Here is a 24,441-nt window from a genome sequence, read left to right as displayed (position 1 = left end):
CATGCCAATGTGGGTTTGAGATGAGGTTTGACTTACAATAATGACTTTATTTTATTTTAACATATTTAATTACAGAACATAAAATAGCTGGGGGGTGGGCCCCAGCCTCGCCCCACCCTGAGGCTACCAGGAGGAGGCCTCCCTGATGACCCTCTTTTGGGGTCTTCCTATGGCAGGGTCCTATTGCTTTACCAGGGGAGGAGCCATGCAGGTGAGGGGGCAGGACCTCCTCTCGGCCCTACCCCTACCCAGGTTGGCCTTCCTCCAAATGCCCAGGCTGTGCCCTACCCCCAGTTTCAACTCCTCCTTTCTCTGACCAGGAGCCTGTCGTCTGCTGCCCCACGCTGCCCCCACCCCCTCTGCAACCTAAAGGGGAATAAATACAAACTTTACAAAGTAAAAGGGGGTCCAACGCTGCCCTGGGGCGGGGCAGCAGGCCGAAGGCGGGGCCCTCCAGCTGTGCAGGCCCTGTTTCCTGCTGTAGACTGCCTCACATCATTCCTAGCTGCAGCAGCGTGTTGGCGTATGCCATGGGCTTGACGTTGGGGTGAGGCTGCAGCAGGGGCAGAAGGAGAGGGAGGGTCAGAGGACTTCCCCACACACAGCACCCGCCCGGGCAGTGCCTGTCCCAGGTCACTCACCACTGCTGTGAATTGGTGGAACTGGGGCCGCAGGTCGGAGCCCTGGAGGTGGATGTAGGAGGCTTTGTTTCCCATCTGGTCACTGTAGGGACAGGAGCAGAGGGGCTTGTGTGGTTGGGGCTGGAGATTATGACAAGGTGAGAAACAGAAGGAGGGAGACAGGAAGGGGCTGCAGAAGATCAGAGAAGAGGGAGACATGCTTGCCACGGAGAGATGGTGGTGCCAAAGAAACCACACTGAAGGGCTGGAAGAAATTCACGGGAAGAAGAGGCAGCGGGAGAGCCTGGAGACCTGATCTCCTACTACCCTAGCACTAGAGGTTTAGTATAGGGACAGAGTGATATGGCACCATCAGGCCACAGCCTATCCAGGAACAGAAGCCCAGGGAGCCCTGAGTCTTGGCTTCCTCTACAGATACTGAGAGGAGAGAGAAGACTGGGATGAAAAGACCTAACACCTGGGGCTGGGGATCAGCGGAGGGCGCACAGTTGTTCATTATACGACCAGGTGTCCTTCCTATGGAAGTTCCCACACATGAAAGTTAAAGCCAAAACCAACCACAGTGGCTCATGCCTGCGATCCCACTACCAGGGGGCCCAAGGCAACAAACATGCTGTTAGTTTGACACCAGACAGCAGTTAAGACCCTGTCTCAAAAGCCGTACATACACAATCCACACGGAATAAATCCTGTGGCTTGAGCAAAGAGTGAGGGGTAGACGCACCAATAATTGGGGGCAGAGAAGACGGTGACACAGCGGCCACCATGGGCCACCTCGTAGCCCTCAGCTTTGACTTCATGGCTGCGGATGATGTAGTCCAGTTGATTCTCCTCCAGGAAGGCCTTGGTGACATCGGGCCCAAACTGGCAACTCACACCACGCTTGCTGACGGAGCGCCCATTCTGGTAGGAGCAAGGGAACAGGAGACCCTGGGTGAATGAGGGCCTGGCTCCACCCCATCTCAGTTCAAACCCACAGCCAGACCCCTGCTCACCTGTGGCTGGGGATCTGACCACAGCAGGTCACACATGGGACCTAGGGGAGAGGGGAGAGGGAAGATATCAGAGATCTACCTGTCTCCCAAGCTTCATCAGACAGGTGCCTACCCCACAGTACAGCTCAGTGGTAAGGGTAGTGGGGTCTCACAGTTGAGCTGAGCCCAGTTTCCCTGTGCTCTCATTTGATCCGTTATATGCCTGCTGCTGAACGGAACTTTCACCACTGATTTAGAGCAGGCCTGTTCTTGTCCAAGGCCTCCTGTGGCTCCCCACTGCCCCAGCACAAACCCATGCTTCAACCAACATCTGTAACTCTCAGGATGTGGCCTTGGGCCTTTATGTCTAGCAGGAACCTCTGAGGGCCAGCTCTAGTCAACCCACCCTATAAGTGTCTGCTGCCCCCCTGTATTGGACACAATACTGCCTGTCTAGTGTCAGCTCAAATGTCACCACCCCACAGAGTTCACCCACACCATCCATGTCCTCAGTGACACATATCTCTGGGACTTGAACAGATGCCTTAATTCCTCACTCTGGGGTGAGGGAAGTCAAGGAATGACAGGTGTGTCAAAGACTCTGATGTTCCCCAGCCAACGCAGTCCCACACAGCCAGACTGCAGATGGGAAAGCCACAGAAGGTCTGTGTGGGTCCAGGCACTCTTGCCTATGTCTGGGCCCACTCACCTGAGTCTGGGGGCTGCCGATTCCGCTCAATCTTCCGGATGTCATCCAGAGTGACACCATCTTCACTGAATAGGCCTCCATGCATGATCTAGGGGAAGCATGTGCCTCTGTGAGGGAAGGAGCCCATCTCACCCCCTCCCCCACACCCGCATGTTGCCTGCATGGTGTGAGAGGCCCTGAGACTCCTCACCAGCACTTTGCCATTGATACACTGTGCCAGCGGAAGCCACTCGAACACCTCGCTGAAGAGCTCATACATCTGGGCTGTGTACTTGGCCTTCACCTCGCCCTCGAAGCCATAGATCTGGTTCATGTTGTCCGTCTCGTGGTTGCCTGGCCATAATGGAGGACCAGGAGAGGACCTTAGCCTCCAGTCTATTTATCATTTACCCACCTGGTAATCTCAGGTACAGACCCGGGGACAAGATGGCATCGCCCAGTGATGGCTAGCTGGCACTGAACCTTGCAAATGAGTGCCCAGCTCGCTACTCAGCCGGACCTTTGTGCTAGATTAGTGTCCCTAGGGGGCTGGTCACACTGCTGTGTGTGAAGTAGAAAAAGGCAGCCTTCGTCCTTGAACCTTTTGTCTGGCACCTACCAGCAAAGGGCGTAGTTAACGCCCACCGAGCTGCCTACGCCAGTGCTGCTGCACCTCTTGCGGTGCTGCCGGGGCAGTACACAACCTGTTCAACTTCACATGGTGGCCCGTGTACAAGACAAGCTTGCCGAATTCGCCAAGTGCATGACTATACTACCCTAGGCTTCACAGATGACGACAGAAGCCCAGGGGAAAGTGAAACCCTCCTTACCTCGAAGTAGATGAAAATGATCTGGATACAGGAGCTTGAAGCCAAAGAGGGTGAGGATCACTTCAACGGAGAAGGAACCACGGTCCACAAAGTCGCCATTAAATATCTTTTTTTTTGTTAAGGAAACTGTGGTTCAGGTGGCAGATGGGCCAGGAGGGCAGTCAGTCCTGTCCCCTTGGCTCCAAGGCTCCTGGACCTCCAAAGGGGGCACACCTCTGGCCTGCCTTTGAACTGAAGCTCCCCAGGATGCACCAAGGACCCAACCTCACCTGTCCCGGGGAAGCCAAAGGCAGAGCCGAGGCAGCCAGCTGTTCCCCGAGGCAGAGTTGTCCTCAAACTACAGGGGACAGGTCCTACCTCCCAAAAGCACACGGCCCAGGAGCCCACACAGAGGCTGAGCATCAGGAAACTATCCCGTCAGCCATGAGAGGAGCGGCTGGGACTGTGGGTGGAGAGGATGCTGAACACAAGAAAACCTCAGGCTTCATGCCCAGCACTGCATCAACCACAATCCCATCGAGAGGGACACGGGAGGCCAGAAGCTCAAGACCAGTGGCACCTTGTGGCAGGTGAGAGAAGTGGGGCCTGAACCTGCAGGGGACTGTGGTATCAGTAAGATGAGGTCCCTATGTTCTTCCCTGGTGGGGCCCACATGGGGTAGCATAGAGGATACATAGGGGTTGGTCTCTGAGGGTAAACCGTTGAGCTCAAATATGTTGAGGAGGTCATAAAACTGGCCATGGGTGTCCCCGCACACTGTAATCTTCTCTGTCTGAAAGAAAAGAGGCCACCGGAGAGGGAGGGGCCCAGAGAGAGATGTGGGGAGGGGGCAGAGGGGAATGAGGGGTGAGAGGTCACAACAGACCAAGAAAATCCATGCAAGACACAAAGGTAAGGGACACAGCAATGAGGAGGGCAGACAAGTAGGAGGGGTGTCAGGTACAGAGAGTAGGGAAGGATGCACAGGTGGGTTTCTGAGTCCGGAGCTGGGGGACCTCCCGACTGCTTGCCCTGCCTTGATCACATGCACCCCTCCACCCTGCACCCATAGTCCAAGGCGCACCTCTTTCAGCGTTGTCTCCACCAGCGTGCTCAGCTTGCAGAGGACTTCCTTCACCTGCACTAGAATCTGGAAGACAGGGCAGGCTGTAAGCACGGCTGCCTGGGGGCAGGAGTACAACAAAGCCTCAGCTGTCCAGGAGCTACTGAGAAGGCCTGGGCTACTGGGTGCTCCCCAGGGACAGGAAGAGAGGTAGCCATCAAGCCGTGATCTGATCTGGCCTATGTGTCATTTAAATACTATGATTGGGGGCTTAAGACGTGGCTCAGCAGCATTGGCTGCTCTTCCAGAAGACCAGGGTTTGATTTTCAGCACCCACATGGTACCTTACAACCTTCTACATCTTCAGTCCCAAAGGACCCAGTACCCCTTTCTGGCCTCACGGGTACTGCATACATTCAGTGTACACATATACACACAGGCAAACAATCTCAACACCACCATCACTTCACAAGGATTTTGGTTCATCTTTTAAAATTCGCCAGCATTAGGAAAGAAAATCATGAGTTCACAGTACAGGAAACCTTATAGAAGGAACCAGCCTAGAGCCAAGGAGATGGCTTAGTGGGTAAGAGCACTTGCTTGGCAAGGAGCCGAGTTCAAATCCCCAGCACTTTTGTGAGGGGCCTGCAGTTCCAGCATTGAGGCTCAGAAAGAAGGCAGCTCCTCAGAGCTTGTGGGCCAGCCAGCACAGATGAAGTGCTGAGCTTCCAGTGGAGTAAGATCCTGTCGTCTGCCCTCCTGTGGCATCTGCAGGTGCATCCAGGAGCGGATGCACACACATATAAAGAGCTAACCTGCACACATGTAAAGGCCATGGTCATAAAGATGAGTTTTTCTAACGGCAGAGAAGGGTGGAGAACCTTCAGTCCTGCGGTGGGTATTGGCGTTCTGAGAATCTGCTAAAGTGAGTGTTCGGACACACCTGTAATTCTGGCAGCTTATAGCCAGATTTGTTCTTTTGATTTTTCAGACAGGGTCTCACAATGTATCTCTGGCTGGTCTAGACTTCCCTATGGAGATGAGAATGGCCTTGAACTCAGAGTTGCATCTGTCTCTCCCTCCCAAAGGCTAGGATCGAAGGTGTGTGCACACCACCATGCCCTGCACAGCCTGGGATGTATAGCAAGACCTTGTCTCAAGAACCCCCTCAATCACCTTAAACATATTTTGGGGGACTTGAGAAATGAAAACACCAGGACATCTGTTGGTACAACTTGCTCACACTGAACATAACCTTGAGAAAAGTCAAGTGTGTTTATCTGTGTTTTAGGTTTTATGGAGAGCCTTTGGGTTCATAAAGCCATTTGATTCTCAAATGTTCCTGGAAAAGCAAGGAATGGAGTCCCCACACCTGTGAAAAGTATGTGGCTAGATTTTTGTTTTTGTTTTTTAAGATTTTTTTATTTTATGAATATAAGCACACTGTTGCTATCTTCAGACACACCAGAAGAGGGCATCGGATCCCATTACAGATGGTTGTGAGCCACCATGTGGTTGCTGGGAATTGAACTCGGGACCTCTGGAAGAGCAGTCAGTGCTCTTAACTGCTGAGCCATCTCTGCAGCCCAAGTATGTGGGCTGTTAACTGCTCACCTTCCAACATCCTTGTAGGTTTAATCATTAAGAAAAATAAAACTTGGGGAGAAGATAAGTGTCATAAACCCAGGGGCAGCTATTCTGGTCAGGCAAGGACACCGCAAAGGATGGAAACAAGCCAAACAGCCAACATCACACTCACAAAGAAAACCAACAAATCCACCCAGGAGCCCCAGTACAAAAATCCTGAAGGACTCACACCACCGAGTGACAAGCAGCCCCTCCATGGGGTAGTGGGGCTAGGGCTGCTCAGGTTGGTGGGCAGGAAAAGTGGCTCCTGTTAGGGCTAAGCACCAGGGGAAGGCAGTGACCACTGGCAGGCTGTGACCTCATTACAGGAGAGGCAACACATGCGGCTAGCTCTGTCACAGAAATGACTTCTCTTATCTGAGACCTGTCCTGACCATGCACGTCCTCTTACTCCTGTCCCCAACTTAAGCCAGCCATGCCCTTCAAGAATTCCTCTCTCCCATGCCTTCCCAAGATCTCACTTCTGAGGCTGGGCAGTCTTCTAAACTCAGCCCGACGCCCCCAAGTGCTGTGTTATTAGACGAGGACAGTGTAGCCCTCAGCATGTGCCCAGCACACTGCCCTGTCCTAGGACGGCTGGCAGTGGCAGGCTCATTCCCGAGTCCTAGGCGTGTGTGGCACAGGAGGGTGTGTTACCTGGTAGGCGCACTTCCGGTGCAGTTTCTTCTGATCCTTGTACCACTGCATGAGGTCTTTCATGAAGGTGATTGTCACTTTGCCGTCCTCAAGCTTGGGCCCACTGTATTCATCTTCAATGGCTGGTGTATGGACAAGGAGATTAGTTAGGGGCTTCAGCCGTGGAGGGGCAGGAAGGGGACCTGGCCCCCAGGGCTGGGGTAAGAGATTGGGCAATGAAGTTTCCCATGGTACTGTGGTGCTCCTGATCTTAGCATCAGCCCACAACTCCTGCAATCCCTGGACTCTGGCCAGTTCTAAGCAGTGGCTTCCTGCTTTGGCAACTGTCCTTTGGGGAGTTGTTTCCCCTCCCTTTGCCCCACATTCTAAACTCAATTAGCAGAGGCTAAGGGGTGACTGCTAAATAATCTGTTCAGACTCAGAGCCAGAGCACCTGTTAACCTTTGGGTGACATTGGAATGTGAGCCACTCTTCTTCCCTAGTTCTGTGCATCGGCACACACGGCACGGGGAGCATTAGGCTACACTGCAGTCACAAGCCCATCCAAAGACGGTGGGCGCCATGGCTCCAGAGGGTCAAGGCCCACTGTGAAGACACTCAGGCCAGAAGAAAGATGACGGCACACACCCTGAATGATGAAGACCCCATCCTACATGTAGCATCCTCTCCTAGATAAAACCCCTTGTGAACCAAGTTCCCCGAGTGGGTGTGTCCGGGAGGCAGACAGACAGACATGCTAGCTCCTGCCACATTCTTAGGAGGCAGGTCTTCAAATATAGCTGGTTCCTCCATCAACTCCTGGCTCCCAGGTCCTGGCTCCTCAATGGCTAATGGTTTAACCCAATGTCTATGCCTACGTAAAGAAGTCTCTGTAAAGACTCTGAGGCAAAGGCAGGCAGGACTCTGAGAGCTCCTAGAGTCTAGGACCTGGACAGTAGAACCCACGGAGGCTCCAATGACCATGTATGTGCCTTCCCTCCGCAGCTTTTCATCTGTAGACTGTATAACAGACTGGTAAGGACCCTTGCGGGTTCTGAATCACTCAACAAACTAATGAAACCTGAACGGCAGATTGTAGGAGCCCTGATTCATACCCAGTGGGTCAGAGGCACGATCAAAACCGATGTGGAATTTGAACACGCGTCACTGTGGAGATGGCAGGTTCTGCACTAGCACCACGGCACATACACACATTTACTCACACAACATGACAATCAATGAATATTTTTCAAAGCGGGGGGGGACGGAGGCTTGGGCTGTGTCTCAGTCTGTCTGATCTGAATCAGAACAATATGCAGATGGTAGCACTGCAGACTGGAGGGCTGGTTATGGTGGGAGACATCTGGATACAGTCTTGGTGACCAGGAGTCTGTGCTGGCTGCTGGGGAAAACCAATGCTCTGCACCAGTGTTCCAAGTGGGATTTGCTAGGACGGCTGTAGCTCACAGAAATGTGATAGGGGAAGGAAGGAACAAGGTTAAGACAGGAAAGTAAGGGCTATGACTTCCGGGTAGCCACATGATCACCCACTGTACAGGGCTACAGCTGTGCCGTGTTCTCACTAAAGGCACCAGCTCTACATTCTATAAGAAAATGTGAACCGGGGTTGGGGATTTAGCTCAGTGGTAGAGCACTTGCCTAGCAAGCGCAAGGCCCTGGGTTTGGTCCCCAGCTCCGGAAAAAAAAAAAAAAAAAAAAAAAAAAAAAGTGAACCGCTAAAATGGCTACAACTGCAGCAGAAAGAGTTTAGGGACTGATGCTGGCCCAAGACCAACTTTTTAGCCTCCAATAGCAGCCATGGGAAAGTCACACAGGGACAACAGCACCTCCAGGACCTCTGGTCACCAAAAGTGAAAGAAAGGACCAGAGGGAAGACCAAAAACACTTCTAAGAGCAGAGGGCCTGTTGTTAAAGGTCTGTTTGTTTGTGGGAGCCTTACTGTAGTGTTCTAAAGGCTTTGACTCAGAATGGTGCAGAGCAGAGGGACACACTGGGCAGTGCAATGGTTAGTGTTAGTTACTGTCAACTAGGCAGAGTCCAGAATCATCCAGGAGAGGGGCAGCTGGGCATGTCTGTAGCAGGATTATCTCAATTAACTGAGGTGGGGAGACCCACCACTGTGGGTGGCACCATTCCCTGGCTGGAACCCTAGATTGTGTTAAGAAAAAGGAGTGGAGCATACATTCATCTCTTTCTGCTTCCTTCCTACTGTGGAGGCAATATGGTCAATGTTTTAAGCTGCTGTCGCCCTGGCTTCCCTGCCATGAACTGTACTTTTAAACTGTGTGCCAATACCCTTTTCACTGTATTTTACCATAGCAACAAGAAAAGAAACCAAGACAGACTTCTACGGCATACTGCAGGGGGCCGCACACACCCCAGACGTGCCAGGGTTACCACCCAGAAATGGCTTACCTGGCCGACTGACTACAAGCTACTGTACTGTCTGCTCACTTTACATGGGGTGCCTGCCTCTTCCATCAGTCTGGAAGAACACCCCAGAGGAGTAGCTGCTCTGCTTCCTGTGCAAACCATGTGAGGTTGCAGACCCTCTCTGCTCCATGGAGCTTAACTGTTACAAAACCAAAGTCAACTCAGAAGCTCTGCTAGATTTGTGGTCCCCACTTCCCCGTATAGGTCTGAGAGATCCACTAAGAACACCAAGAAAATGAGCAAGAAGAAGGAAGAGTGCATCCCAGGCAGGGAGCCGTACTGAGGGTTATTAAGAAAGTAAGACGAGGTGTGCTGGTGCGTGAGCGCAACACTAAAACTTGGAAAGCAGAGGCAGGAGGATTTGAGTCTGAGGGCTTCTTGAGCTTTACACAGAGAAAAGATGAATAGAGAAAGTGAAGAGAAGAACTGGCAAGATAGCTCAGTAGGAAGACAAAGGATCCCCAGGACCCACATAGTGGAAGGAGAGAAGTGGAGAGAGCGAGGCTTCCACCCACAAGCCATGGTGTGTGCCCTCATCATGCACACAGGAACACCCCACACTTACCCTACCCCACATACATGTACAAACAGAGCCAAGAGGAAAAGGGGTTTAAACACAACATGCCATCATAGCTGGGGTCGGACAAGGGAGCCCCTGCCAAAGCCCAACGTTAAGGGAGTCCACAAAAATTTGCTATATTTATCCCTGTTTGGAAATGTCTGACATTTCTAAGTGATTATGGTGAGAAATCTGGTCAGACATTGCTTGGAGCAGCAGACATACTAATGATACCGAGTAATAAGAATTGAGAATTTAGAAATAGACCCCACCCCACTCCTGAGATTACAGCAGTAGGTCAAAGGGTTAGAGGGGATAGAGAAATTCCCAAAACCTCTCCATGTGCATTGTGGTGCCTAAATATAAGGTTGGAGTTGTAGAGATGGCTCAGCAGTTAAGAGCACTTGCTGTTCATGCAGAGGCTCCAGGCTCAATTCAAAGCATCCACACAGTAACTCAACTACCTGTAACTCTAAGCCCAGAGGATCAATACCCTCCTCTGGCCTCTGAGGGCACCAGGCCCATAAGTGATGTGTGTGTGTGTGTGTGTGTGTGTGTGTGTGTGTGTGTGTGTGTGTGTGCATGTGTACACATACACACACAATATATATATATACATACATATACACACACACACACAGAGGCAAAGTATCTATACACGTTAAAATAAAATTAATAAAAGACTTCAAAAACTGGCAGGACTGCGAGTTGGAGGGTGAACAGGTGTCTTAATAGTTCATAGGGGCTGATGTACGTGAACACACGTGACAGACACACCCGTCCACCTCGCCGTATTATGGGAGGTACAGTGGGGTCAGTCTCCTTTCGGGCAGGACCAGTGAACATGTAAACTGAACCTGAGCATGCTGCTCAGGCCATGTGAGCCCATGTCATCTGTCACAGGGACAGAGGGCTGGCCTGGGCACATTTCTGTGCTGCAGTCCTGGGCACAGACTTGACTGGGGCTTATAGCATTTCAATGTGGGCTTTCTCTACCTTGCTGTGGGACACTGACTGAAGCTCCCCCTGTGCTGAAGGGCACAACATGAGACTCCATAATGTCTAGGTGAGTCACTCGAAGGATAGTGCTCTTAAGCATCTCACATGGTACCTGGGAAAGCAATGAGGAACCCTCACAGGAGCAGGGGACCTCTCTTCAAGGCTGACTCTAAGAAGCTGGGTATTGACTGACATTGGACAGTGGCCTCTCGTGAGAACAGGGGAACATCTCTGCTAAGCAGTACAGCAAATTGGATGGTGTCGAGGCCCATGTCTACGCCTGTGCCAACATAGTCAGGAAGGAGAGCAATGCAAACCGGCCTGGTAAAGGGGTGTGTGCTTGGAGCATAGACCTGGGGAGGTTGGAGGAGCTCACTAAAGCAGGGATGGTGAATGACCATTGTAGTTTCTAGGGATCCCTGGTACAAATGCTAGAAAGCCCAGGCTGCAGGAAATGAATGAACATGGGAGCTGCAGCACAGCAGAGACGAGTCTAGACATTGTCTCCTCAGGTACAGCCTACCTGCTGGTAGCTATGGGATAGTCTTGTGGGTGAACTCCCTGAATAGCTGGTGAGTCAGGGTGATGCTGGTGGCCTCAGGGGACTACAAATGGGTTGTGACAAGATTCAACACTGACACTGTGGCAGGGAAACATGCTCCTCAGTCAGTTCACCACAGAGGAAAGAGGACAAGCATCCAAAGGACTGGCTGGCTAAATGAGGGGAGATGTCAGGCACGGTGACTCAGCTCTGTAAGCCCAGCACTTGGGAAGCTGAGGCAGGAGGACCATCATGAGTTTGAGGCCAGCCTATACTAGATCCTTTATGTCTGTGTCCTGATACACAGAAACCCTGGACTTGCACACCTGAGGAAATCTAAGGGGCAGGGATGGGCCTAGATCCGCCTGCCATCTGGAAGATGGGGTAGACACAGCTCTCGTTAGGAGAGAGAGATGCCGCAGCGATCCCACTACTGTCTCTTCTTCCCCATCTTCGCTCCCCTTCTCCCCTTCTAACTGTGAAGTGTTGTCACAGATTACTGGAACCTGGGGGAGTCTTAAGCACAGCACTATAAACATTATACTCGAATTCTTCAGGATCTGATGGGGGCAGCTGATGTCCACAGCTCATCAGGCAAAAACAAGCGTGAGAGTGAATAAAAAGGCCACCTCATCCATAAGACATGGTGGGGAAATAGAACCAACACGTTTGGCACCATGCACCCTGAGTCTAACCAGAAGGGAATGGGCCAGGACAAGGCACCTGTTAGAATGTGACAAAGGAAAAATCCTGACACCCTGAGTTTAGTCATAAGGATTCCCACTGTTATGATTAAGATTGGGGGGAGGGGGACTGTTATGTAGGGGGAGGACTGGGATGGAGGGCAGGACTGATATGAAGGGGGGGGGAAGAATGAGATGGAGAGAGAGGACTGGGATGGAGGGGCAGGACTGGGATGTAGAGAGAGGACTGGGATGGAAGGGGAGGACTGGGATGGAGGGAGAGGGCCAAGGAAGACAGCAGTTGTAGGTGACACCTACATTCTCAGATGCCCTCTGAGACCTTGTCTTTACCAACCAAGTGTAGCAGGGATAAGCGTGTAGGGGTATAGAGCCAGGCCTACTCACTCATGCTTTCGATGTCCAGAGAGTCCACGACAGAGCGTCTGTGCTCGTCGCCCGCAATGGCCCTCTCAAAGGCCTTCTGCTTCACAATCTTGCTGCACTCCTGGTACTTCATCTTGGCATCCTTGTCATTAGGCTTCACCTTCACCACCTGGACGGGAAGAGGGGGGGGAGGGAACAGGTGTCATTCTCTGGACGGCCAGCCACCTATCCCAGAGGAGCCACCAGGGGCACTGTGGTGTCGTTGGCCTATACCCCCCTGGGCTGAGTCAGACCACCCAGGGGCTACCACATCTAGCAGGGCAACCCTGGGCCTGTGTCACCCACGACTCAGTTTTTACATCCCCACACCAAGCATAGCAGAGCTGCCCCACAGGGTGGCTTTAGAGACAGGGCTTCAGCTCAAGCATGTGTGCTCTTACTAAACACCTCTGGCCCTGTTACAGCCAAGCAGGTGTCCAGCTGAACACACAGGTCTCAGGTTCCCAGTGCAGCTGGGGGGCGAGGCCAGAGTCTTAGAACAGCCTGGATTCTTTGCACCTTAGTGTCCCGGTCTGTGAAGTGGAGTCTGCGGAAGGACTTAGGACTTGGTATACAAGAGGGACTCTGTAGGTGGCAGTCAGCAGCTTGCTTTCCCTGGGGCTTTTTGGGAGACTGGGGCTCTAATTTTCCTGTTTCCTCTGGTAATGGGGATAGAAGATACAGCTCAAGTCCCAGCTTAGCCAGTGATGATGGGGCTGCCTGGATTATCTCAGCTGGTCTCAGTTTCTCCTCTAGGAAGGGACACTGGCAGCAGAGTCGCCCTGGAGAGCTGGAAGAGTAAATCAGGGAATACTTTTAAAATATCCAATGGTCAGCTGTGGGCCACAGTAATTAAAGGAGCCCTGCCTGCTTCCCACAAGCCCAAATGAATCCCAAGAGGTCAGAAGACAGAGCTGAGCCTGGTGGTGCATGTCTGCAATCTCAGCACTTGGGAGATGGAAGCAGGACTGGGAACCCCAGGCTGGTCTGGGCTATGGAGTGGGACCCTGGGCAGCAGACTTCCCTGAACCTCTGCTTGGTTACCATAACTGTAACTGGACCTGCCTGATGTTCTGTTGTTTAACAGGTTCCTCTGAGATTGAAACATTTCATCCTCCAGGGAAGGTATTTAAGCAGAGAGGTGAACAACTCAAAATAGCTTTCAGGAAGGCCCTGAAATTGACTGGATTCACTAAGCCTTTCCCTGCCAGAGAAAACAATGAAGACTGCAAATAATAGCCAAGCTACAGAGAAGACAAGACCAAACCAGCTGCCTAGAAGAAACAGAGACTAGTTGAGGTGCCTGGAAGATGTTTAGACCAACTGAGTCACTTGGAGAGGATAGTCGCCAACATGCTGAGCTGCCTGTATGCTGTGCAGTGTACTCCAGGCTTGCAGCTTTGTGAGCTGTCACCCATGCTAGAGTGGGCTTTGGTGATATGACTTGACTTTGAGTCATTTTTGCTCCTATATATGTAACCCCTTACCTATACTCCTGTAAGTAACCCCAATAAAACCCAGTGCTTTACCATGGTGACTCTGGTGGTATCTGAACTTTGGTCTGTTGTGAGTTCCCTATATGACATGTGTGTTGCACCCCTGCCCCTTTGTCATTCATCTGCTGACCTACACAGCCACCCTTAGATTGAGTTCCCCACAGCTTCCATGCTATTAGACAGAGGAGTCCTAGGGCTGGTCCTCAGAATGCTCCCCTACCCCCAAAGCTAGGTGACTGAGTGAGTCAGAGCCTGGGCAAAGACAACCGCTACTCCCTGCAGGTGCTTGGCCAGCAGCAGGCTAGGCAAGCCTAGGCTGGGCCACCTGCCAGGCAGCTCTAGTGGGGTGTGGGTGTGGTATCAAGCTTGAGGGCTGCCAGCTTTAGGCAGCCCCTGGAGCCCTTCCCAGGGAGAGGCAGGGAGGCCAGGCTCTCTCTGCTTCCCAGGATAAAGTCCACATGGCTCCAGGTCTGGCCCTCAAGGCCCGCCCTATCTTTTTCTGTAGCCTGGTACTGCCTCTCACAGGTCCCCAGGATGCCAGCTCTCCTGTGGCTGAGGCCTTTTGGTCATGCTGCCTTTGCCCACACATTTCACTTTTAAATCTAAGCTCCTTTCTGCTCCTCTCCCCCAGGAAGCCCAAGGCCAGGGACAGAGCTGTGTCCTCAGCAGAGAATGCCTCCTTAAGGAAGAATGGGGAGCGAGCAATTCCTAGGAGACGGATGCGAAGGAGAAAGATGGAGCAGGGAGCTGCCACCATGGTGAGTGACCCCTACTCACTGGAACCTCTGTGCAGTTCTATGGGGTGGCCAGCAGAATCCCCATTAGACAAAGTGGTAAAGTTATTAACCAAAAGCCAGGGCTCTGTGCACTCCTGGATTAATGCCAGCACTCACGTAGGGCAGCTTCCCTCCTGCCACCTCCCCTCCTGTGGCCTCTCACCTCTAGGACAGAGCAAAAGTTCTCCATTTGGGTTCCAGGATACATGTCCTGATCACTTAGGAACCCCAGTTTCTAGAAAATAGGGAGCAGTGCTAGCACCATAGAAGGTTGGTTGGTCTGAGACTTTACTGCTGGGTCCACCCTCCACCCAGCTGTGTCAAGCAAGCACTCAATTCTAAGGCCTGCTATGCCAGTGTTGATGAGTGCTAGGTCTGACTGACAGGAAGAAGGCCTTATCAAGCTCCTCTCCTGGGGAAGGGTATTTGTTTTACACTACCGGGCTCTTCAGAGGCCTACTGCATCAGAACTTAGTGCCAGTGCCAGACGTTTTCTCTCTCTTTTGAGACAGGGTCTCACAATGTAGCCTAGGCAGGCTTGGAACTCATAGTGATTTGCTAGCCTATAACTTCTGTCTCATAAGTTCTGAGAGTAAAGACATTCACCACCACACCTGGCCCACAGACATGTTTTAAAAAGTGTCATCTGAAGCCAGCTGCAGTAATATGTGTCCAATATCCCTGTGATTCTGGAAGCCCAGAGAATGGCTTGAACCTAGGAGTTCAAGGCCAGCCTGGGTAACATAGTTAGTGAGGCTCTCAAAAAACAAAACAAAGGGGCCAGAGAGATGGCTCAGCAGGTAAGAGCACTCACTGCTCTTCCACAGGTCCTGAGTTCAATTCCCAGCAACCACATGGTGGCTCACAACCATCTATAATGGGATCTGACGCCCTCCTCTGGTGTGTCTAAAGACAGCTAGTGTACTCATGTTAAAAAATAAAAGAACAAGCCATAAACAATATACTCTACGTGGCAGTGTTCTGTGATATCTACATGGTTCACGCAGGCACTTGACTGGGTGAAACTAGGATCTGGGCACATGATCTACCACACTTTTGAAGAAATGAGATGCTTTTAAAAACTGGTATCTTCAGGGACAGAAGGTATAGCTCTGTGGCACATGCTTAATATTTGGGAGGTAAATAGGATTAGATGAGGTTGTGAGGTTAGGTCCCCTTGATAGGATTAGGGGCTTTACAAAAACACAAAGAACAGAAAGGGAGTGTGGCTGGGTGGTAAGCCCCTGCCTAGAACCCCCCAGTGAGGGGCTGGGGTGTGGGTCAACTGTAAAATGCTTGCACAGCTCCAAGTTTTATCCTTAGAATTGAAAAAAAAAAAAATACAACAAATGGCACTGGCAGCTGTCAGGGTTCACAGGTCATCATTACTATCTACTATAAGCCCTGGAACATGTGCTTGGGAACTTGGACTCACTGGGATTGCAGAGGCCATTCAAGGCATGCACCCTCCATCATGACACTCACAGCAGACCCAGGCACTTCCATTATCATGGCTCTGTTGGCAACAAGAACTGTGTTCCTGCCCGCTGGGAGCAATCCAGATCACCAGAGCACTTCAGTCATTCAGGCTTCATTGGGTGCCAAACAAAGCGGCCCCATTTATCGGAACTGGTATAAGGACTAACATAGGGCATTATGGCTCACCTGTAGGGCATAGACATATACTAAGGCCGGGCCCAAAGGGGCCAACATACCCTTTCTCTAGTAAGTGAATCTACCAGGACATACGCAGTGCCCACAGGATAAACCAGGAGTGATACCATCAGTGCTACCTGCCTAGGGGCCAGGACAGTGCCAGGAACTTACGTGACACAGATGGCATGGTTAGGAGCCTGACTCGGAACAGACACCACCTCCTGGGGTTCCTGTGAGACGGTAGGAGAGTGACCTATCTCACCTCTGAACTTCAGTTTCCTCACTGTAAATCAGGGATCAGAGTGGCCCCTGCTGTGCAGGGGACCCTGGAGATAAAATGACAGAACGGAAGTTGCTAGCATGTGAGTGTTCAGCTAAAGACCAAGTGCGACTGTCCCTATTTTGTCTGTATCACTCTGTCAGGGGTGTCACAATGCATGTCTAAGAAACACAAAGGTAAAGTGTATCATAAATCAAACAAAACCCACAGGACCCTCAGGCAGGGTGGAGAGGACAGGATGACCCCCCTGGTCTTGCCTGGGCTTGCATGGCTGACCTGTGGTCCGAGCGCATAGGAAAGAACACAAGGAATCCCAACGGAGATGTGACCCAGGAAGCGGTGAGCCTACGTGCAAGGCGTAAGTGTGTGCAGGGGTGTATCATGGCCCCATGGTAAGGAAGACTGGCTACTACTAAGAGTCCAAGGCATGGCCCTAAATAGTAAAGCAAATAAGAGACATGCCCAGGTCCTTGTGCCTTTGCAATGTTCTGGCACCAGCATGAACTAGGGGCCAGAGGCCCACTTCACCATGCCTTGGCTTTGGAGGAAATCTGGCAGCCATAGCTGATGCAGATAGAGTGAAAGGCAGGCCCTCTCCAAATGCACCCACACACTTAACCCTCACAATGACACTTCAAGGCAGGCCTATGTGTTCCCTCGTTTGCAGGAGAGTGTTTGCCTGAGGTGCTTGAAGACACACATATACCCAGGTCTGAGCTGAGCTGGTCACAAACGTAGACATCCAGAACTTGGAGCTGGTGCCTGAACACTCTGCCTATGGCTGTACACCTGACTCTAGCCCATAGGAAGAAACATGCTGGTGGCAGTGGACAGCATCTATGCTCATGCAGGCACACCTGGTACACATGGCGTTTTATAAAATAAGCTGTCTTTCCTCCTGCTGAAGATGAAGTGCTGGGCACAGACAGTTTAACTTTGGAGCTGGGTCCTTCCAGGTGACCTTGCAGGAGGTGTGCCCTTTCTACAAAGAAGATACATTCCTCACGCACAATGCTCACAGCAGTGTTGAGCCCCCTGCCCCCCATGTGCATACAGACGAGGAAAACAAGGCTGAAACAGACAGGAGATAGAGGCACGGGTGCGTTTGCCCTCACCAAGGCCACACACCATTCCTGACCAAAGGCCAGGGCTGGAGCATGTCCTCCATGAACTCCAGCTTTTTCCTGGAGGATGTCTTGGGCTGGGAGCTGCCATAGTCCAGCCTCTCAGGCTTATGCTGGGCTTTCACAGGGCTGATAATTTAGGTGCTGGGTATGGCTCAACCTCAAGCAGATTCTGCAAAGGGCTCTGGACTTTCCTCACCACTGACCCACAAAGACTGGAGTCCAGCTCAGATGCTGTGTGTCCGCCATCTCCCAGCCTCACAGAGAAAGCAGTGAGATGTCAACCTCTGGAGCACTTTAAAAAGAACCTATTTCCTTACTCAAAGGAAAGAAGTTTCTCTCAGCCCAGAGTGGCAGAAACCCTGCACCAGAGCCATAGCTGCCCAGGAGGTGGCCACTGCTCGTCACCATATTCCAGATTAGGACAAGGGCAGGAAAAGGCTTTGTTGCCCCTGCCCCTTTTGTCAGTCAGTTCCTTCGTCCCTTCCCTCTTCTGCCCTTTGCTAAGCCTTCGTTTGGTTTGCTCCTAGGACAGGCTGAGTGACCAGCTCTCTCTTGCTGCAGACATGGCTCCTCAGCTCTCTTGGGGCCCTGTGCACATGACAGAAAGGTCCACAGTGAAAGGCTACGCACACAGAGTATGCAATGATCCACTCTGCACTCAGAGTCCCCTGAGCAGACAGCTAACTGTCTGGAGGAGGAGAGATGCAGTCAACGGCCACACTGGTTCCAATCCTAGCACTGACGAGTTGTAGCCTCAGCCTCCTCACCTGCAGGAGAGGGGCAATCTCATCCCCCTCTCTGGGTGGCCATAGTGACTCAGCCAGTCTCTATGAGGGAGCACAGAGCACACCTGTCCCAAGTGGATACTCTGGTAGTCAGTTTCTACTAGTCATCAAGGTTGTCACCACAGCACATCGCCTATAGATAGTGGGGGATGAGGAGCTGTTCTCTGGATCCCTTCTCATCTCCACAGGGGAGCATGTCCTCTCTACAATGTATTGCCCTGTTCTATATTCTTGAAAGCACTACTCTGCACTATAGTCATTTTCCTGGCCTACTCAGTGACATGGGACTCCCACCTGCCCCAGAATCTCAAGCTCTCAATGCTCTGTGCAGTCTCTGCGAATAACTGCTATTGTCACTAAACACCATCACTAATAACAGCCAAAGCAGTCACAAGGCTGAGCTATTATCGACCACAGACTATGTGCCCGTGCTGCTCCAAGCATGTACACAGCAGAAACTCTCCTACAGCCACCCAAGGCTGGGCCGGTTCTCAACATACAAAGGAGGACAAGAAGATGGCCCTGGTATACACAGAGACACAGACCAGCTCCTCCCCACCTCTGGTGCCATCCCTCCACATCCACCTGGCTAGGGTGCCGGGAGCTGGCCCATGCCCAAGGCCCGGCTCACCGTCTCGTAGTCACGCAGGGCAGCCCGGAACTTGCCCAGTGCCATGTTGCTAGCCGCCCGGCGGTAGTAACCTTTGATGTACTTCTTGTCAAGCTCGATAGCCCGTGTGGCATCGCCCAGTGCATAGCCATAGCACTCGGTGCGCAGGTAGGCCAGGCTGCGGTTGCCATAGTAGATGGCATTGCTGGGGTTCAACTCGATGGCCTGACTGTAGAACTTGATAGCGTTCTCGTAGTCCTTGGCTGTGGAGGAGGAGAAGAGGCATGAAGCTCTACTATAGGCAGGAATCCACCCTAGGCTGGGATCCTTCTTAGAGATGGGGAGACTGGGATTCAGCATGGAAATCCATCCCAGATGTCTGACCACAGCCCAGGCCTTACAGCTCACATCAGTCTCCAGCACCTGAATCAATTCTACAGCCCAGCCCAGCCCAGCCCAGCCCAGCCCAGCCCAGCCCAGCCCAGCCCAGCCCAGCCCAGCCCAGCCCAGCCCAGCCCAGCAAGGTTCAGGCTTTCTCAAAGTCTCCCCATGAGCAGAGGGATGTGCCAGGAGTGCTAGGGCTGTGATCTGAGCCAGGCAAGCTGAGACTGCCCCAGCCTGTGGTTGTCCAGATGTTGAAGGAAGGCAGACAAGTCTAGAGGGGGAAGCTCCTTAGGCTACAGAGAAGAGGTACAGCAGCTTCAGAGGACCAAGACCTGCTGGTGTGGGAGCCAGGATACTACAGCAGGCCTAGGCATTGGGGCTCTAAGTGTGGAGGGGCAAGGGTAACTTCCACCAAGGGCAAAAGGTCAGGCTTTATGGGAACCATGCCACAGCTGGGCCTTGAGCTCTCCATCAACTTGTGGGATCCTCCTGTCTCCTCACCATAGTACCATCTGGTGCTCACCTGACAGAAGCCAGAGGGCTAGTTCAAGGTCAGAGTCCCAGTCTGTACTGGCAGAGGTAGGTCTGACCCCTCCTCCAAAGGATTCAGTAAACAAACAACAGAACCAAGGCCTGAGGTGCCTCTGAGACCTGCCCAGGCCAGAGGACCAAGTGCCAGGGCCACACAGCACCCTAGGACATATGTGCCTTCAAGCAACATGAGGGAGAAAGCCATCTCAACTCATCTCCAGATGAGGGGGTTCAAGTTCAGAAGGAAGGCCTGTGCTTGATGTCAAGTGGCAGGCAGAAATGGCAGTGCCCCCAATCCCCACCACTGTGTGCCCTGGTGGGAGCCTGGCACAGTGCAGCCTTAGGTTCTGGGAAAGCAGCCTGGCCCCACCTCTTTTAGACTGGGTAGACTTGGGGGACCCAAACATCCTCTCAGCCTGAGGGGATGGTGCTCTTGCCCTGGCCCCACTTTACTGCTCTGTAGAACACTCACAGTGACCTTCACAGTCTGCTTGCTGAACCCACACACTGTACAAGAGGGTCTGCCTCCCTTCTCCGGGCTTCTGCCTTGTCTGTGTACATAGACCTGCCCTCCAGGGACTGCTGGTCTTTCCAGTGGCCAGATCTGACCCCAGATTAACAGTGACAAAGTACTCAGGGCTCAGATAGCCCAGGGGCCTGAGTCAAGCCCTGGGGCAGAAATGTGAGCTTGAAGCACTAGGCTTCATGACTGGGGAAGGAAGGAAGTGGCCAAGGGAGGATAGAGGAAGGGAGAATGAAGAAAGGGGAGTGTAAGATACTGGGACTAGAGGTGGCCCAGCTGGTCCTAGAGGCGCAGCTCAGGAGTTCTTCCTTCATCACAGGGCACAGATCCCCCCTCAGGAAGCCCTAGTTGACCTTCCCAGCTTCCCTACCCTAGCTCAGCCACTCTGGTGGTCTCCCAGACCTGTGAACCTTACGACGTCAGGACCTAGAAGCCACCAAAGACAGGCAGAACAGCTTAGAAGAACCCTCCCTGGAATGTCAGTGCTTCTGAGGGATTCGTTGTTCTGGCTGAGCTCCAGAGGCTACTAGTTAGTAGTCCAACCAGTGAGGTGAAGACTTTAACACAAGTGGACGAGGATATGCAGCAGGCACTTAAGTGCAGGTGGAGAGTCTCTCCCTGGAGTCTCAGGCCCTCAGGCCACATGTCTGCACCTGAGAACCAGGATGGGCTCAGCCGGAGGGAAGGAGAATACTGAGAACAGGAGGCCTCCACCATGAAGGCATCTAGCAGCTGTCACACTCCAGCCTGGGGTCATCCTTCAGCTGCAGTAGTATCACCCTCTGGGTACAATGGGGTTCCACTTTGTATCTGTGTTCAGAGACCCCTGAATCATGATATAGTACTCCCCTCACCCTCAACCCTCAACCCTCAGACCATGAAGACCCTTGGATGAGCACAGCCTTATTCCTCAGGGAGGAGAAAGCAGAGGTTTGCTTCCCTTGGACTCTGACTGAGCTCGGGACTAGGTTCTGTCCTTACAGTAGGGCAGATAGAGGAGCCCTCTATGTTTGAGGGTGGGGGTCTTCTGAGTCCCTGAGATCCCCCTTTCCTTCACAGGCTATCCTCCCCACTGAGACCAGATGAATCTAACAGGGAGAGCTGAGCTGAGCACGTGGGGAGGAAGGGGATATCCGCTTTCTGCTCACACACTCTGACCCTGGGCAAGAAGTTTCACTCTGAGTTGGCTTCCTCTATAAACCAAAGTGGCTGCTCCCTGCCACCCCCAATGCCCCAGGCGTGGTTCAGCTCAGGAGTACCTGGCCACCACAGGGGTGCAATAAAAGCCAGCTGCAATTATTCTTTTTATTGGTATCCTTATAGTCTGAGCCTGGGGTTCTGTACTTGCCACTGCCTGCCCACAGTAGCGGGAGGCCGGCATCCGGAAGGGTGCTCCTTCAAGCCAGCTCCAGGCCAGGCCCCTCTGGCGGCCTGCCCAGCCCTAGGTTCCTGAGAGCCTGACTCTTAGGACCTGGAAGGTAGGTAGGGGTGGGGATGAAGGGTCCCTCCTGATAGCTAACTCCATCCCCCACTTGTCCTCAGCAGCAGTAGCCCAGTTTTTGGTTGATCTTTTCAGGACCCAATGAAAGATGGCCATGCCTTCCAACCAATACATAGCTGGGCCTGGTCAACTGGTGCTGGCAGCCTCCAACCTTCCAAACCCTGCAAGCTGGGCTTACTGTCCCGATAGTATCTCTCACACCCATTAACTTCCTTAGCCCCACCCTGCCCTAAGCTCTGCCCTCCCCTGCAGAGTCCTATTCTGCTGTAGCCTGTATCTTGGCCTCCCAGCTTCCTGCCCTGTCTTTTAGAAGGCATGAATCTGGACCAGCTTTAGTTCTCCAGGGCCTCAACTGACAGCTCAAGTCTCCTCCGGAGCCTGCTGTAACCTTCTGTCTGTAGTTCCATCCTAACCCTCCTAACTACCTCGAACTCCTGCCCCACTCACTAGGTGCCAGGCTCCACTCACCTTGGGCCTTAGCCACGTGCTCCCCTCCCCCTCTCCAGGCAGCCAGCCTGGTGGAAGGCTCCACCTCCTCACTGTCTTCCCTCCCAGTGTCCTCTCTCCAATCCAGCCTTTGGATCCAATCTCTGAACAGCAGGGAGGACCAGTACCTGTACCCAGAGTAACTGGACCACTCTCTGGAAATCCTCCACAGCTCCTTGCCGCCTTCAGGATGACACCTATGAACCCACTTGATCCTCTGAGGCTCTAACTCTGGCCTCCCCTCTCTCCTTGCTATGTCACCCCCATCCTCCTCAGCCCCCCGAAAGCTGGGTTGACTGACATGCATCACTACATCTGGGCTTATCCCCATGGAGGTCCCACCTTTCCCTAGGACTCTAAATCCTTCTCACCCTCCCCCACCTCCTCCAGATCTGTTACAGCTGGGCCTGTTTCTCTTTTGGGCCATATCTGAAAAAGCATCCCTAGGGACCCCCACCTACTCCCTCTTGCCATCTGCCCCGATTCTCCATTCCCCTTCAGAACCGAGACACTTGTGCCTGTTGGTCTCCAACTCCTCCCTTGCATTCGCCAGCCAGGGTCTTCTGGGCTAGCAGCCTCTTTATCGTTCACAACTATCCTCAACATCATCACCATATTCATCTGGGAGCAAAACCTCTGACGGACAATGCCTGGGGCTAGGTGAACAGGCATATGGCTTTCTTTCTGGAAGAGCCTTGCTCTCTTAGCCTTGGCACCTTTCCTGGCTTCTCAGTCACTTCTCCTCAGCAGCTCCCTTTCCACTGTAAACATGAAAACTCCATTCTAGGTTCTCTCAGATCCCACTCTTGGGTGACTTCATCCATTCCCAGGGCGCCTCCAACCAAAGGCTGGATACACCCAAAATTTTCTCCAGCCCAGACTGGCCCCCCTACCTACTCAATGTCCTTTTTGGGACAGCCGAGGAAACACAAAACTAATCTTCAGAACGACTTCACAGATTTTGCACGCTCTGGCCCCTTTGCCAATCTTACCTTGTATCAGTCTTCCCCTCATACCCCCAGTTTGCTCAAGCTCCAACTAAGCCAGTTTGTTTTCATTCATTCTCCACCCCGGGGTACACAAGATCCATGGTAAAAGCAAGCTCGTGTAAAACTCCTTCCCAATTCTCCTTAAACCCACGTTTAAAACTCCTTCCCAATTCTCCTTAAAAAGCCTTTCTCCAGGCACTCCAGACCTCACCACCTAAAGCACATTCTAAGCTGTATTCCCTACTTTGTTACCTTGAGCCAAAGTGATCATCACAAGTTAGCAATTATTGGTTCTGCTTAAATCCGAGTCATGCGTTTCATTCATTGCTACAGCCTCAGAGCCAAGCACAGGCCGTGGCACATGACTCTTATTTAATACAAGTGTACTGAAAGAATGAATGAATGGAGACATGTCCTCCCACATCGCACTCTTATCCCAAGATCACCCTATTCGTTCCTGCTCCACCTCTACACCCTACTCCTTTCCTTGGATCACCCCAAATCGCCTTCCAATATAATTATCTACTTCCATCCCCATAATTCACTTCTCTGTTTGGGCCTTCTCTCCTCAGTTGGTCATATTCCCCTCAGGCCTCCCCGCTCGGCAGCGCCATCACTGCCCTAAACACATGTCACTATTTGGTAGCGCCCTCTTCAGGTCTGACCATTTAGCACCTCTGTCCAGGTCTCACATTTGGTAGCACTCACATGTCGGCCCCCTGCTTGTCCCCTATCCTTTAGCAGCGCCTGCCTCAGTATCCCCAGTGAGTAGCTTCTGCTCGGTACTCCACTTCTCAGTAGCTCTCCCCCCGTCTGCCGTCCATCCTTGGCCTTCTCCTCGCGCCGGGCTACTCAGTAGTGCCTGCCGGGCGCCCAGGCTGCCGCTCCGCGTTGCCATGGTTCCCCGCGGGGCCTGGCACCCCCACGGCCTGGGCCGCTGTCCACCCTCCCTTACCCCGGTCCGGGCCGGACGCACCTTTGAAGAAGTCGTTGGCCTGTGTCTTGAGCTCCTCTGCCCGCTTCAGAGTGCCTTCGGCCGGGGGTTCGTCCCGGGGGGGCTCAGCACACTCAGTCCGCTCGCCCTCCGCCATCGCCATGCCGCAAAGCGACCCCCACCCTGGCAACGGCCACTCGCGGCACCAGGCCGAACCGTCGCGAAGGAGTGCCGAGTGACCGCCGCCGCTGCCGCACAAGTGTCGTA

The 24,441-nt window shown here is 52.7% G+C and overlaps 1 protein-coding gene across 2 annotated transcripts; it reads right to left on the bottom strand.

The window, feature by feature from the left end:
* Nucleotides 1–21: 21 nt before the first annotated feature.
* On the bottom strand, nucleotides 22–24,441 carry LOC116892572 (serine/threonine-protein phosphatase 5). 2 transcript variants are annotated; one of them, XM_032894351.1, is made up of 13 exons: nucleotides 24,217–24,437; nucleotides 18,848–19,089; nucleotides 12,079–12,226; nucleotides 6,459–6,580; nucleotides 4,197–4,262; nucleotides 3,807–3,905; nucleotides 3,134–3,239; nucleotides 2,515–2,657; nucleotides 2,325–2,412; nucleotides 1,637–1,677; nucleotides 1,366–1,544; nucleotides 642–723; nucleotides 22–553 (listed from the first exon to the last, which is right to left on the bottom strand). In XM_032894351.1, exons 1-13 carry the CDS (start codon nucleotides 24,335–24,337, stop codon nucleotides 491–493), a joined length of 1,500 nt encoding a protein of 499 aa, XP_032750242.1. In that variant the 5' UTR covers nucleotides 24,338–24,437; the 3' UTR covers nucleotides 22–490. The 2 variants fall into 2 exon arrangements, with proteins under 2 accessions (XP_032750242.1, XP_032750240.1); XM_032894349.1 differs by having other exon boundaries at nucleotides 3,807–4,262; nucleotides 24,217–24,441.

Source organism: Rattus rattus, chromosome 2, assembly GCF_011064425.1.
Source record: "Rattus rattus isolate New Zealand chromosome 2, Rrattus_CSIRO_v1, whole genome shotgun sequence".
In the NCBI taxonomy this organism is placed as follows: domain Eukaryota; kingdom Metazoa; phylum Chordata; class Mammalia; order Rodentia; family Muridae; genus Rattus; species Rattus rattus.
Note: the sequence above shows the minus strand (reverse complement) of the source record. Positions and strands in the feature narration are given on the sequence as shown.

Bases quoted from the DNA above. Each gene is read 5' to 3' on its own strand.
- LOC116892572 (XM_032894349.1), bottom strand. From the start codon at position 24,337: ATGGCGATGGCGGAGGGCGAGCGGACTGAGTGTGCTGAGCCCCCCCGG. The intron at 3,240-3,806 runs GTATCCTCTATG...ACAAAAAAAAAG, and splicing joins CCTCAGAGACCAACCCCTAT to ATATTTAATGGCGACTTTGT. The intron at 724-1,365 runs GTGCGTCTACCC...CTGTCCCTACAG, and splicing joins TTCTCTGCCCCCAATTATTG to TGACCAGATGGGAAACAAAG.